The sequence below is a fragment of the Muscardinus avellanarius genome (assembly GCF_963383645.1).
Source record: "Muscardinus avellanarius genome assembly, chromosome: 5".
Lineage (NCBI taxonomy): Eukaryota > Metazoa > Chordata > Mammalia > Rodentia > Gliridae > Muscardinus > Muscardinus avellanarius.
The window spans coordinates 136701196-136716446 of NC_137790.1; the positions used below are offsets into that span (position 1 = coordinate 136701196).

Below are 15251 nucleotides of genomic sequence, written 5' to 3' on the forward strand. Positions count from 1 at the left end.
TCTGTTCTTAATAAAATTTGTTTCTGTTGAGAAATAAAGATCTTAAGGCAAATTTTTTGTTTCTTTACAGATATTTCTTTGCGGTTTTAGTGGTAGAAAGTTAGATAAACTGCGAAGACTCATCAACAGCGGTGGTGGAGTTCGTTTTAATCAGCTTAATGAAGATGTGACCCACGTCATTGTGGGAGACTTTGACGACGAGCTGAAGCAGTTCTGGGATAGATCAGCCCACAGGTCTTGTCTGTCTAACTCAAAGACATTTCTACTGAGTAACTTTTTTATTTTCTCTTTTTTGGTACTGGGGTTCCTGGGAGCCCTTCTACCTCCGGGCTACACTCCCAGACCTGGGAGTATATATTTTTTTTTTTTTTCTTTTTGAAACAGGGTTTCTTAAGCCAGCGAGGGTGGCTCCGAACCAGCACGATCCTCCTGTCTCCATCTCCCAAGCACAGGGATTACAAGCATGTGCCACCACGCCCGGCTGAGTAACGGTTTTTGTTGAAAAAAAAAGTCTTAAGCCGGGCCTGATGGCACATACCTGTAATCCCAGCATTTGGGAGGCTGAGACCGGAGGATCGTAGTTCGTGGATAGCCTCAGCTACTTAGCAAGGCCCTCCGCAACTTAGTGAGACCCTGTTTCAAAATAAAGAATAAAAATAGGCCAGGGGGTGTGGCTCGGAGGTCAAATGCCCCTGGGTTCCATCCCCAGGCCCCCCAAAAATAAAAAAACGTGTAAGCCAGATGTGGCACACACCTGTAATCCCAGCTACGTGGGAGGCTGAGGCAGGAGGATCACAGTGATGCCAGCCTGGGCAACTTAGCAAGACCCTGTCTCCGAATGATAAAAATAAAACGGCGTGTTTGTGCAGCTGCGGGAACCCGCGGGCAAGGGGGCGATGGCGGCCATGGTGTGTGCTCACGTGGCTGCGTGCTGTTTTGCAGGCCTCATGTTATGGGAGCCAAGTGGCTGCTGGCGTGTTTCAGTAAAGGCTACTTGCTGCCCGAAGAGCCGTACGTCCACGCCCACTACCAGCCCACAGAGATCCCAGCTTCTGACCAGCCCGAGAGCAAAACCGCCCCTTCAAAAAAGAAGAGCAACAGCTTCGCCAGGAAAGACTGGCCACCTCGCGAGACGCACGAGCCAGCCGACGAGGACCTGCTCTCTCAGTATGTAGAGAACGACCGCACAGGAGGTGAGCAGGGGCCGGTGCTTGCCGTTAGCAAGGAGGAGCCGAGCAGTGTGCAGACGCCAGGCTTCCTAGATGCTACGTTCCACCAACTATTTATTCCTTTAAGTTTTATATTTGTAATTTTCCTGCCATCTTCATTTTGATCTAAAACAAAGACATTGCTTCATTTGTGGGGTTTTTTTTTGTTGTTTGTTTGTTTGTTTGTTTGTTTGTTTTCGGGTCTCGGGATGGAACCCAGAGGCATTCAACCTCCGAACTACACCCCCTGCACATTCATTCATTCATTCATTCATTCATTCATTGGTTCGTGGTGCCGGGAGTGGAATCCAGAGGCTTTCTATCTCTGGGCTATACTCCCAGACCTATTTTATATTTTATTTGAAAACAGGGTCTCAGTAACTTGCTGAGAGCCTCACTAAGTAGCTGAGGCTGGCTCTGCGATCTTCCTGTCTCAGCTTCCCAAGCGCTGGGATTACAAGCGTGCGCCACCACGCCCAGCTTGTGTGAGTTTTTAATAGTATTATTATAGTCCATATATACACTGGGTACAGTTTCTCATTATCCTCTGTGATATAATAGTATGATTATTGATGTCGAAATGGCTGATTACTGAACTGTGGACTGCCAGCCCTAGTGTTTAGTCGTATCTGTGTGGTAAGGTAAATTGCTGTGAAGAATTAACAATATATTGTATGTGTGTGTTGGTGCGGAGGCAGTTACAGGGGTGAACCCGTGGTGTTCTGCTCTTGAACTCTACCCGTAGCTCTTTTTATTTCTTTTACTTTGAAATAGGTTCTTACTGTGTTGCTGAGACTGGCCTCAAGTCTGTAATCCTTCTGTCTCAGCCTCCCAAGTACCAGGATTACACGTGCGTGCCACCGCATCTGGCCCGGTTGAGCTTTTATATTTAAAAGAAGCTGATCACCTTTTAACAAGTGTTAGAGAACACACCTGAGACAGTGATGGAGCACTGGCATGTGTGAGGCCCTGATTCAAACCCCAGCACTACAGAAACAATACAAGTCAAAATCAAACTTTTAAAAATATTTTATGTCAGGCATGGTGGTACACGCTTATAATCCGAGAATTCGGGAGGCTGAGACCAGAGGATCGCGGTTCGCGGACAGCCTCCGCTACTTAGTGAGGCCCTCCACAACTCAGTGAGACCCTGTTTCAAAATAAAGAATAAAAATATGGGGCAGGGGGTGTAGCTTGAAGGTCGAATGCCTCTGGGTTCCAGACCCCCACACACACAAAAAATTATGATTATCACGTTACTTTTTTTTTTTTTAACTGGGAATTGAACCCAGGGGCGTTTTATCTCCACGTCCCACCCCAGCCCCTGTTGTGTTTATTTTGAAATAGAATCTCACTGAGTTGCTGAGAGTCTGGCTAAGTTCCTGAGGCTGGCTTCGAACCTGCGATCCTCCTGTCTCGGGCTCCCAAGTACTGGGATTGTAGGCATGTGCCACCACGCCTGGCTTCACTCTACCTTATTTCTCCATCTAAGCTTCAGTCTCATGAATATCTCTATAAATAATATAATTGTAAATATATTATTACCCATTCCTTCTAGTATAAAACAGAGTCAAAGAGATTGTAAAACTAGAACCCTTCTCTTCTTACTGAACAGTAAATGCTCTATACAAAATTTCTTTCTCAGTGTCAATAAGAGCAATGTACTTATTTTAAGAAGGAATTGAGAGCCAGGTCTGGTAGCACACCTTGTAATCCCAGTACTTGGGAGGCTGAGACAGGAGGATCCAGGTTCGCAGCCAGCCTCAGCTACTTAGTGAGGCCCTCTGCAACTCAGTGAGACCTTGTTTCCAAATAAAGAATTAAAAAAAATAGGACTGGGAGTGTAGCTCGGAGGTCGAATGCCCCTGGGTTCAATTCTCAGCACTACAAAAAAGGAGGAATTGGCGCTTATAATGTGTATATACAACAGTCACTAAAAATGAAGACGTTTCCTGGCGTGGTGGCGCACGCTTGTAATCCCAGTACTCGGGAGGCCCAGTCAAGAGGACCGTAGGTTGGAATCCACCCTCAGCAACTTAGTGAGACCCTGTTTCCAAATAAAACATGAAATTGGTCTGGGGGTGTAGCCCAGACATAGAAAGCCTCTGGGTTCCATCCCCAGCACCACAAAAAAAGAAAGGAAATGCTAATGTACTGCAGATAATGCTAGAAATAGAAAGATGGGGGCAGGAGGTGTAGCTCACAGAGTGTGACCTGGAGCGTGAGAGGTCCTGGCTTTGCGCCCCAGCAGCACATGCACACACAGTATACACGTATGCATACACACAGTACATGTGTATGCATGCACACAGTACACGTGTATACACACATGTATCCATACACGTGCGCACACAGTACACATGCATGCTTGCACGCGCACACAGTACACAGGTATGCATACACACGCGCGCGCACATAGTAGGAAAATGACAGGCACCGTAATGGTGTTTGACTCTGGATCGCAGCTTTGGCTCCTATGTCAGTTCTGCCGCTTTATAACTGCATGACAAGGAGCTTCCTTTGGACGGAGGGGGATGCTGAGAGCACGGCTTCGGGTTAGTGCTGTGCGTGGCACAGGCTCCGCGCTCTGCACGCTGTTGCAGACACGAGGGAACGGTCCCGTAGGACTCCCGCCCGGCCAGTCAAGCCGCAGGCGGCCTTCCTCTACTGCCGCCTTCCAGCACCGGCCACTTGAGTTTTGGGAAACACTATGTTATTGTACTTCTAGCCTTAATTTGACATTTATTGAATATTGGGAGCTGTATGATTTAGTTAGTGACATTTATAGCTTTACATAGATAGATTTTTTGTTCTTATCTATTAACCAACTTTATCCTAAAAGGAAACTTGAAATCATATCTTTGATCACTTTTTTTTTTTTGGTGGTACTGGGGTTCCTGGAAGCCCTTCTACCTCCAGGCTATGCTCCCAGACCTATTTTTGTATATTTTTTATTTGGAAACAGAGTCTCTTAAGCCAGTGCAGCTGGCTTCCAACCAGCGCAATCGTCCTGTCTCCACCTCCCAAGCGCGGGGATTACAAGTGTGCGCCACCACGCCCGGCTTTGATTACTTTTCAAAAAAAAATTTTTTTATTGGTGCATTGTAATCATACATCTAACGACTACAAAATAGAGGCATGTGCATGCACATTGATAGCTTATTAAGGAGTCTATGTGGAGGCCTTTTAACTTCAAATTCAATACGAAGCATTTTATGCTGTTTTTTCTGTGCCGAGAGCTTGAGTGTCGCCCCACTGAGGCGTGTTGTTTTTTCTTAGTATTTTCTCAGTTCTTTTGTGAATTATCCAAACCAGTTTGTGCGGTGAGACAGGCCTGTGGCGGTGCCCTGACTGCCGGCCCGCTGGTCATTGTAGCACCACGGGTGGATTTGAGTGGACATGGTGGAAGGTGGCGGTACCGGGAACCGGGTAACCCGGAGCTGGGATGGCTCAGCAGGCGCGGTGTTGCAGTGATGGCTCAGGAAGTCAGCTTTCTTTCCCTTTGCAGTGGAAGCGGAGACGCCGGCAGCTGCAGAGCCCCGCAGCGGGCCGTGTAACGGCTCTACTCTTGCCGAGCCCCTCAGTGATTCTACTCACATTTCTCTGCAAGAAGCAGACCAGGCTTCCATCACGCAGTGCCTCCCCGACCGTTCTACAATTACCGAAGAAGGCTTATTCAGCCGAAAGAGTTTTCTGATTCTGGGATTTAGTCGTGAAAACGAGTGTAATATTGCAAGCATCATAAGAGAACATGCTGGAGAGATCGTTTCCCTCCCGGGCAGAGTCGTGGATTACGCGGTGGTTCCCCTGCTGGGGTGTGACGTAGAAGCAGCTGTGGGGGAAGTCGTCACCAACACGTGGCTGGTAAGAACACCAGCCTGAAACGGCGTTCGGGTTGTGATCAGGAGGCATTCCATCGTGTGCGCTGGCTGGACTCGACATCCTGCAAGGGAAATGGCCAGGCAGGAGGCCGTGCTGGCCCCTGGTCCTCGTGGGGTGCGGTGGGGGGCGCCCAGGCCACAGCAGCGTCCTTCTTGGGAGGTCGCTGTGCATGACCCCACCTCGCACCGTTTGTCTTTCCTCACAGCCAGGGCGTGCGTGTCGTGCGCTGTTTTGCCTTCTCTAGAACTAGGAGGGGGCAGTGATGATCTAGGCACTGAAGAAAGCAAATTCAGAGCAGCGCTCTTAGCCTCAGCAATCCTACTGAGTTAGGATTCATATGTACTGAGTTCATATATGTATAATTTCTTGGCGTGGCATTTGAAATGTATCCAGAATGAGCATGCACACATTTGTATTAAAGTAAACTTTTCATGGAAACTAAACTCACTGCCGCTGTGACCTCCGCGGTGTCGGCCTGTCTCGTCCAGGCTGGCTCTATTGTCTTGTTTTTAAAAGGTTTCGTGCATAGACTACCAGACTGTAATGGAGCCCCAGTCAAGTCCGCTCTTCACACCCGTCCCGGTGATGGCAGGAAGGACTCCTTTGGAGGACTGTGTTATTTCCTTCAGCCAGTATGTCGGAGCCGAGAAAGACTCCTTGGTATTCTTAGCAAATCGCCTCGGAGCAAGGTATGTAATGTTTCTAGTGTGCCTGCTGCCAGGGTGTATCTTTTTATTGCTTTGCTCTATTGAAAAGTATTCTAATTAGAATTTGGCCGGGTATTTTATTGCATTTGGGGGTCTGCGATGGTGGAAAGGAGGGTGCTACTAGGAGACCTCTGGTGGACTTTGAAGGTGACAGGCACTAATGTTTCCATCAGCTTAGCCCTCGGGAGGGGTGTGTAAGGCTGATGCATTATCAGGAAGTGCTTGCTTAAGCATTCTGTCCTTCTGTGCGCTGTTTGATTATTTATCCTTTTTTAAGTATACATTGATTGTTTTTTTCAGCCAGAAATGCAAATGATAATCAAGAGTAATAAATACTTTAAGAGAAATAAATGGAATTTAAAAGTTACCTCCAAGCGGGATATGGTAACACACACCTGTAATCCCAGTACTTGGGAGGCTGAAACAGAAGTATCACAGGTTCAAAGCCAGCCTCAACTATTTAGCAAAACCCTGTTTCAAACTTAAAGAAGGGTTGGGAGTATAGCTCAGAGGTAAAATGTCACTGGGTTCAATCCCCAGTACCAGAAAACAAAAGTGATTTCTAAAATCCACATTAGCCTAATCCCTAATTGACCTTTAGACAGTGATTATTTAAAAATGAAGTGGAGCCGGGCGTGGTGGCGCACGCTTGTAATCCCTGCGCTTGGGAGGCGGAGACAGGAGGATCGCGCAGGTTTGAAGGCAGCCGCACTGGCGTAAGAGACCCTGTTTCAAAAATATAAAAAAAAATATAGGTCTGGGAGTGTAGCCCGGATGTAGAAGGGCTTCCAGGAACCCCAGTACCACCAAAAAATATATATAAAATAAAAAAATAAAAATGAGGTAGAGAACCGGGCATGATGGTGCATGCTTATAATCCCAGTACTTGGGAGGCTGAGACAGGAGGATCGCAGGTTCGCGGCCAGCCTCAGCTACTCATTAAGGCCCTCTGCAACTTAGTGAGCCGTTTCCAAATAAAGAATAAAAAATAGGGCTGGGGGGTGGGTAGAATGTGCCTGAGTTCAATCCCCAGTACCACACACACACACAAAAAGTTGATACAACAGTATATTTTCTATCTTAATGTAAGCTGTTTCCTTCATAAGTGCTGACTTATGAAGATAAGATAGAAATTACATTAAGATAGAAAATGCTGACTTAATCGGTGTATATTTTCCTAAACTTACGTGTACCCTTACCAACCCCCGTGTATTAGAAACTTTGTTCTCAGTTTGCTTGCTAATGGTGTCAATGGCAGTATGATTTTCTTTAAATTTCAGCGTTCAAGAATTCTTTGTTCGCAAGTCCAATGCAAAGAAAGGGATGCTCGCCAGCACACATCTCATACTGAAGGAGCCGGCCGGTTCCAAATATGAAGCTGCCAAGAAGTGGGGCTTGCCCGCAGTCACCATGGCCTGGCTGCTGGAGACGGCCAGGCTGGGAAAGAGAGCCGAGGAAAGCCGCTTTCTGATGGAGGATTCACCCGCAGAAGGTCCATGCTTCCTTCTACTCTGTGCGTGTGTGTGTGTGTGTGCGTGCGTGTGTGTGTGTGTTCACAGCTTGATGGTTTCTGAGATATGAATGTGTTCTAAAGCTTGTTTTTAGCAAAGTTTATTTCTGCTTCTCCTGTTGGGAAAACAGTTGTGTGAGGCACCGCTGGGTATTCCCTATTGGATGGCAAAGGTAAACGCGTCCATAGCACCGAGGCTTGATGTTTATCATACCAAGAGCCCCAGGCACCAGCGGAAGCTAGTGCTGCGGAGCAGCACGGGAGCGCGGGAGCGGTGGAGGCTGAGTGCAGGCTGCGGCCGCTCCCTGCACACGTCTGGCTGTACCTGCTCCCGGGGCGGTGCGCTCCTGCCTGGGGCTTCCGCTCGGCCCTTCAGGACCACCTTGAGCCTGCCCGGCCTGCCGCTAGGCTGCCGCTTTCTGGGAAGCCTTTCTTGTCTTCCCACAACGTTTCGCTTTGCCCCTAAAGTTTAAGCACCTGTTTACTTTTGTATCTGCTAAATTAGAAGCTCCATAAAGCAGCGAACATGTGCATCTTATGAGTTCTGCGTCTTCAGTGTGTGGCCTTGGGCCTGCTATGGAGTAGCCATCTAAAAAGTGTTTCGTACAGCCGGGCGCGGTGGGCACACTTGTCATCCCAGCATTCGGGAGGCTGAGACGGGGATCCAGGTTCGCGGCCAGCCTCAGCTACTTAGGCGTTCTGCAACTCAGTGAGACCCAGTTTCAAAATAAAGAATAAAAAATAGGGCTCAGGGTGTAGTGCGGAGGTAGATTGCCCTGGATTCCATCCTCAGTACTGCCAAAAATAATAAGTGTTTTGTAGAACATGGGCACGGTGGGGGCGCAGGTGCTCTCCCAGCCAGGGCACCGCTCACAGACTGCACAGCTAAGTGGCAGCTTGCAAAGCCTCAGAACCATCGGCTGCTGACCCAGACGGCCTGGGCATTCATGAATGAGGCGAAAATGAGCTTAGAGGGCGTATAACATTTCATTAAAGGCCTTATGAAAATTTGGCTATGTTTAATTCTCAGTAGTTGTAGTTGGGATTGTTTTCTGCCATTGACTCGTCTGGCCTTTGCTTATATAATTTTTGGCAAGTGGGTTTATTAAGACCATTTTAATGTCTAACAAGATGAAATCGGAAGTCTCTTTGTATTCACTGTTGCAGTTAATGTGCAACACTTTAATTCTTTCACTACATAGAATAGAGTTTTTACTTTCGTTGGTGCTCTGTAGTACATGGTAGTAAGATCAGGTAACACATCAGTACAGCACGTTCACTTGGGTGTCCCTCCCCGCCCGCCCTGTGAGTGGGGCTGATGGGCAGGCGCTGTGTGAACGGTGTCCTTCCTCCAGCCTGATCTCACACACACACACACACCCCTGTGTCTCTCCCTCCGTCCCTTTTGTCTCCTGTTTTCTCTCTAGCTTCCACGTAACCCTGACTTTCTGACACTGGCTGATCTCACGTAGCTTAATCTCTAGTTTGCCCATTTTTCTGTGACAGAATTTGTTGTTTATGGCTGAATAAAGCTCCATTGTGAGTATACATACCACATTTCCATTGTTCACTCATCTGTGGACGGATACCTAGGTTGGTTCTAGTTTGGTTACGGTGAGCTGTGCTGCTATACGTACTGACATGCGTGAATCACTGTGGCAGTCTGGCGTGTTTTGGAAAGACCACAGGAGTGGTGGAGCTGGTCCTCCGGTGGTCCCATCCCTAGTCTTTTGGGAAGCCGCCATACTGACTCCATTGTGGCTGTACTAACTTGCATTCCCAGCGGCAGCTTAGAGGAGCTATTTCTCTGCATCCTCGCCAGCATCTGTTTGTTTTGCTACTAGGGATTAGACCCGGCCGTTCCGCCCCCGGCCCCGCCGCAGCTCTCTCTCTCCGTTCTGTGGTCTCGCTCTCCAGACTCTTGTTCCCTTTGCTGTGCAGAAGCTTTTTAACTCGATGCCAGCTCATCTCTTGGTTCTGTTTTATTTCCTGAGGCTTGGGGGTCTTATTGAGGAAGTCTCTACCAGAGCCCATGTTTTGGAGAGTCGGTCCTGTGTTTTCTTCTACTAATTGCAAAGTCTCTGGTTTTCAATGTTTTTTGTGCTGTTTTGTTTTGCAGTACTGGGAATGGAATTCACGGCATTTCACCTCCAAGCTACATGCCCAGCCTTATTTTTTTATTCATTTTAAAACGGAGTCTCACTGAGTGCAAAGGGCCTATGGCTGCAAATCCTCCTGTCTTAGTCTCCCAAATGCTGGGATTACAAGCGTGCACCACCATGCCCGGCTTGCTATTCTGTTTTTTTTTTTTTTTTCTTGCAGTACTGGGGTTTGAACCCAGGGAATTCTGCCTCTGAGCTACACCCCTAGCCCTTTTCATTTTTTCTTTGGAAGCAGTCTCACTAAGTAGCTGAGGCCGGCCAAGATCCTGCGATCCTCCTGTTGCAGCCCCCCAAGCGCTGGGTTACGATGGGCGCCACCACACCTGGCTCTTCAGTGTGTGTGACACAGCATCTGCTTGGCTTCCTGTACGCAGGAATATGACTTTGTGATGTAAAGTGTACCTGAGAGTTACATGAAAGCTTAGCCGTAGATAGAAAGCGTCACTGCGTACATGCCTTGTTAGAGGAAAATAGTGGCCATTGGTAGCTCATTTTTATTTATTTATTTATTTTTTCATTTTAAATCTCTAGAACAAACACTGGAAACTAAAATAACAAATGGAGTGAATCTAAATCCAGATACTCCCTCGCATCCTGGCGCACACATGGAAACTCACAGGAAAACGGCCATCACCCCATTGGATATGAACCGCTTCCAGAGTAAAGCTTTCCATGCTGTGATCTCGCAGCATGCCGGACAGCGCCCAGCCTCCCCAGCCGCAGGGCAGCCACTGCAGAAGGAGCCCTCTTTACACCTTGACACACCATCGAAATTTTTGTCCAAAGACAAACTCTTCAAGCCTTCCTTTGATGTGAAGGTAAGGTTGAGAGGAAGTGGTCCTAGCAGGGCCTGCTGGATTGCATGCCTGTCATCCTAGTACTTGGGAGCCTGACAGGGGATCACAGATTATAGAACAGCCTTGGCAATTTAGTGAGGTCCTCAGTAGCTTAACCAGACCATGTTTCTAAATAAAAATAATATAGTTCAGAGGTAGAATGCCCCTGTGTTCAATCCCCAGTACCAAAGAGAAAAGAAGAAGAAGATGGCCCTAAAGTTAAGCCCCAGCTATGCATCATGTCTCAAGTGTGTAGTGGTAAATTTCCCAGAGACGGTGGCAGGTAAACGCACAGTAGTGAGCCCTGGTGCCCACTCGGTGGAGGCAGCAGGGTGGGGCACACACAGCGTGCAGCCAGGGCAGCCGGAGGCCTTGCTGTCCTGAGCTCCGCGCCACCCCACAGATCAGTCCACCTATCTGAGAATTACTTTCTCTTCATACAGAGGATAATAACACTTGCCCTGAAGCTTCATAGGTTTGCTTTTAAGGATCAAATACAGCAGTATGAAGAAAGGATTTTGTAAATGTAAAATACTCTAACCACACTGCTGCTCGCGTATAGGTCCCGGGTGCACCAGGGCCTGCACTCTGAACGTGCTCACGCGCCTCTGGCCACTTCCCTTAGGAGAGGGGAGTCTGACTTAGTTTGATCTGAGCAGTGTAGCTTGGCTCCCTCACTCTAAAATTTATTTGCAAATCAAGGGCTAATGTAACCTTTTCGAATGATTTTCATTTCCCAGAGATGATTTTCTTAAGTAGATATTGGTCTTTCAAGTAGCCATTCAAACTATTGCCAATGATTTTTCTTTTTTTGCCCTGAGGATTGAACTCAGGGGTTCTACCCCTCAGCCTTATTTTATTTTAAAACAGGATCTTACTAAGTTGCTGAGGACCTGGCTACGTTACTGAGATTTGCATTAAACCTGTGATCCTTCTGTCTCAGCCTCCCAAGGAGATTACAGGTGTGTGTCACCATGCCTGGTATATCTTGGAGCAAACCTAAAAGTTTACAAGTTGTTTCTCTTCATACCATAAATATTAACTGATGCCAAAGGCAGTATTTTTCTAACTAATCTATAATCTTTGATCAGTTCCAATAACCTAAATGAAAAAAAAAGTCTTAGTATTGTAGGGAACTCAAAACCCTGCGCTTTTTCTAGAATTCACTTCTGCAGTAACACTGTACTGTGGTTGGGCTGCTCCCCATACCTCAGTAGCAGCGCGGGGCTAGGATCTGGCTCTTCTTGGCCTCGAGCGGCCTCGGAAAGCAAGTTACCCTCTTTGGGCGTCATTATTCCTGACTGTAAAGTCACAGGGTGAGTCCTGATAATCTCACGCCTCGTAGCACACCCTCCGTTTAAGTGAAATCGGTGAGAGAGAAGTCAGATATCACCAGTCTTTCAGATGATTCTTTCATAGAGACCTTGTAATGAAATTTCATTATATAGCCCTTTATATTTTTTATTTTGAATCAGGATTTAAGTTGCCCAGGCTGGTCTCCAGCTTATGGTCCTATTTCTCAGTCTCCCAAGACCTGGGATTACAAATGTGTGCCACCATGCCTGGCTTTTATTTTTTATTTGGAAACAGGGTCTCTCTAAGTACTGAGTCTGGGCACCAACCTGCGATCCTCCTGTGTCAGCTCCCAAGTCCTGGGATGGCAGGTGTGCGCCCCACGCCCAGCTTTACATTTAGTGCCTTGGCTCCCACGTGTTGCTCTGTAGAGGTGAGCTCACAGCGTCCCCTTTCTCTCTTCTCTTTTCTCTTTGGGTCCTCACCTGCAGTCGAGTCTGGGAGGTGCTCGCTGTCCTTGGAGCCACGTCCCTGTCCTCTGTGAAGGAGCTGGCTCTCTGGTAGACCCTCAGCTGAGCGCGCGGTGCTCCTCGGTCCTGCGTGCACAGTCCTGGTTTGCAGTCTTTTCCCAGTCTCCTGAACACCTTTCTCTACTGTTGCCTTGCTTTGGATAAAGTGTTGCTTTTGAAAACTTGTTGCCAGTCTACTTAATCTTTGTAGGTTGTTTTCATCTTTTTGTCTAGAAGCAGTGCAAATTTTTTTTACCTTTAAAATGTAATAATTTTATAAGGATATGCCTAGATGTTAGTACACCCCAGTCAGTTTTCCCCGATACACGGTAGGTTTTTAAATGTTCAGAGTTTGGTTCCTTCGCGTTTTTTATTTAACACATTAGATCAGTGTAGCTGCCAGTCAGCTGAGTTAGTAGCAAAGATTGAAATTGACACATAAAGCCAGACATGGTGGTGCACACCTCTAAGCCCAGTACTTGGGTAGAGGCTGCGACTGGAGGATTGCAGTTCAAGACCAACCTCAGCAATTTAGCAAGACTCTCAGCGACCTAGTGAGACCCTGTTTAAAAATAAAATGGCTAAGTCTGCAGCCCAAAGGTAGGATACCTGGGCTGCAATCTCCAGTTCCAAATAAAGTTAATTTTATAGTTGTCTGGCAGAAAAGAGGTTAAAACTGTAATCCTTTAAATTGATGGATTTCCCTTCTCTTTATAACCTTTCCTCCTTTTTACCCCCCCCCCTCTGTCTTGCTTTCTCTCCTCTCTTTCACTGCCCTCTTCCTCTCTCCTTCCTCTCCTTTTCTTGCACGTACACAGGATGCGCTTGCAGCCTTGAAAACCCCACAAGGGCCCAGCCAGCAGAAGAGGAAACCGAGCACGCCGCTCTCGGAAGTCATTGTCAAAAACTTGAAACTCGCTCTGGCCAATAGCTCTCGAAACGCCGTGGCGCTTTCTGCCAGCCCGCAGCTGAAGGACGCCCAGTCAAAGCAGGTAGGCTCTTTGCTTGTGGAGGGGCAGATGAGCTGAAACGTTTCAAACACGAATGGCTGAGCTGTAGCCTTCGTTCTCCATACGTAGGAAGATGCTTCGAAGCCGCTGCACAAGGTCGTGGTATGTGTTAGTAAAAAGCTCAGTAAGAAGCAGAGTGAACTGAATGGGATCGCAGCCGCCCTGGGAGCCGATTACAGGTGAGGGCCCAAGTCGAGGCGGCGTCCACGGCACGAGCATGTGCCCCGACACGCTGGTTTTGCCCGTCCCTGCAGAATACTACGCAGTGCTAACTGCTGCAGTCTCTCCGATCCATGTGTGTGTCTGTGTTGGTGGGGCTTGAACCCCAGGGCATTCTACCTCTGAGCTATACCCCCAGCGCTATTTTTATTTTGAAACAGGGTCTTGCTAAGTTGCTGAGGGCCTCACTCAGTTGATGAGGCTGGCTTCAAACCTGGAATCCTCCTTTCTCACTCAGCCTCCCAAGTATTGGAATTATAGGAATATGTCAGTATGCCTAGCTGTATGCAAGGTATATTTTTGCTGTTTTAATTAAGGAGGCATTGGGCAGTATTTGTGTGTGTGTGTGGGAGAGAGACACTGGTTGCTGGTGGTTGAACCTGGGGGCCTTCTACCTCTACCCTCAACCCCGTTTTTTATTCTTTATTTTGAAACAAGGTCTCACTAAGTTGCTGGAAGCCTCACCTACTTAGCTCAGGCTGGCTGCAAGCCTGAGATCCTCCTGTCTCAGCCTCCCAAGTACTGGGAATGTAAGTGTGCACCACCACACCCAGCTAGTATTTTATTATTATATTATTGTATCATATTATTGGACAGTATCTCAGTTTTCTCCCATGTAATCTCAGTACATGGGAGGCTAGATGGGGATCACAGCCTCAGCCGTTTAGAGACCCTCCTCTGGGCTCCGCCCCCAGGAGCAGTGAATGAACACAGTGGCATCGGGGACTCTGTGAGGAGTGGGTGAGGGTGGGAAAGAGTGCAGCGTGTCGTGCAGCCCGTTACACGCTGGCGGTGAAGAGTGACTTCCACCTGGGGACAGATTTGGACGCTCAGCAACTTTGATTAGCTTGAAAATACCTGCGTTGCTGCTCCCTAGTGATACACGTTACGACACAGACTGCCTTCAAGCCTGCAGCCCTCCTGCCTCGCCTGCCTGCCCTGGGGTTCAGGTGTGGTCACCCCGCCCTGCAGCCCCGGCATGTCGGTGTTCTCTCGTTTGCGAGCCTCCCGCTCAGTGAGCGGCGCCCGTCGCCGTGCGCCTCTGCCCTCAGCTGTTTGTCGCATTTGGCTGTTCAGGTGGAGCTTTGATGAGACCGTGACACACTTCATCTATCAAGGGCGGCCAGGTGACAGTAATCGAGAGTATAAGTCTGTCAAGGAAAGAGGAGTGCACATCGTGTCGGAGCACTGGCTCTTGGAGGTAAGCAGTACTTTTTCCCTTTCCTCTCTGTTAATTGGAAAATGTCTGTGAACGTTTCAGAGCAGAAAGCAGTCCCGTTGTGTGTAAACAAGTGTGATGGTCTTGGCCGGCCGTGGCGGCCACCATGGCAGGAGCGTATGAGCAAAGCCACGTCCCTCGTGGCCAGGGAGTGAAAGAAAGAGGAAGAGGCTGGGGTCTGCCCCTCGAGGGCTCACTCGGGCTGCCCGCCCGCCCCAGCTCTTCTAGTGTCTAGTACTGCCAGCTGGGAACCAGCCCCCGGCACACGGCCTGTGGGGCGGCGTGAGGGCTCTTCACTTCTTTGGCATCAGAATCGCAGGATCTGTGTTGCTTTCCTAGTTAGCAGGCCTTCAGTGGGTTCTCTTTCTGGTTCTGAGTCCTTTCACTAACTCAAAATACTATGAATGAAGTAGATGTGGTGGTTCACACTTACAATCCCAGTACTTGGAAGGCTGAGACAAGGGATCACAGGTTCACAGCCAGACTTAGAAATTGAGTGAGCCCCTGTTTCAACATAAAATATAAAATTGGGGTGGGGTGTGGCCCAGAGGTAGAATGCCCCTGGGTTTGATCTCCAGTACCACTTGAGACTGGGCAGAAGATCACAAGTTTAGGGCCTGTCTAGGTAATTTAGTGAGATACCACCAAAAAGAAAAGGTGGGAGTGTAGCTCAGTGGTTGAGCACTAGCTTGTCTA

The 15251-nt window shown here is 48.2% G+C and overlaps 1 protein-coding gene across 1 annotated transcript in view; it reads left to right on the forward strand.

The window, feature by feature from the left end:
- TOPBP1 (DNA topoisomerase II binding protein 1) overlaps positions 1-15251 on the forward strand; it is a gene marked incomplete at both ends in the record, with an annotated part of 41031 nt that overhangs the window by 14690 nt on the left and 11090 nt on the right. Inside the window, 9 exons of the mRNA XM_080696614.1 lie at positions 71-234; positions 943-1193; positions 4717-5072; positions 5607-5779; positions 7078-7289; positions 10001-10287; positions 12926-13099; positions 13187-13296; positions 14414-14537. Of these exons, the coding sequence (XP_080552740.1) occupies positions 71-234; positions 943-1193; positions 4717-5072; positions 5607-5779; positions 7078-7289; positions 10001-10287; positions 12926-13099; positions 13187-13296; positions 14414-14537 (1851 nt within the window). The remainder of the gene's footprint in view (positions 1-70; positions 235-942; positions 1194-4716; positions 5073-5606; positions 5780-7077; positions 7290-10000; positions 10288-12925; positions 13100-13186; positions 13297-14413; positions 14538-15251) is intronic.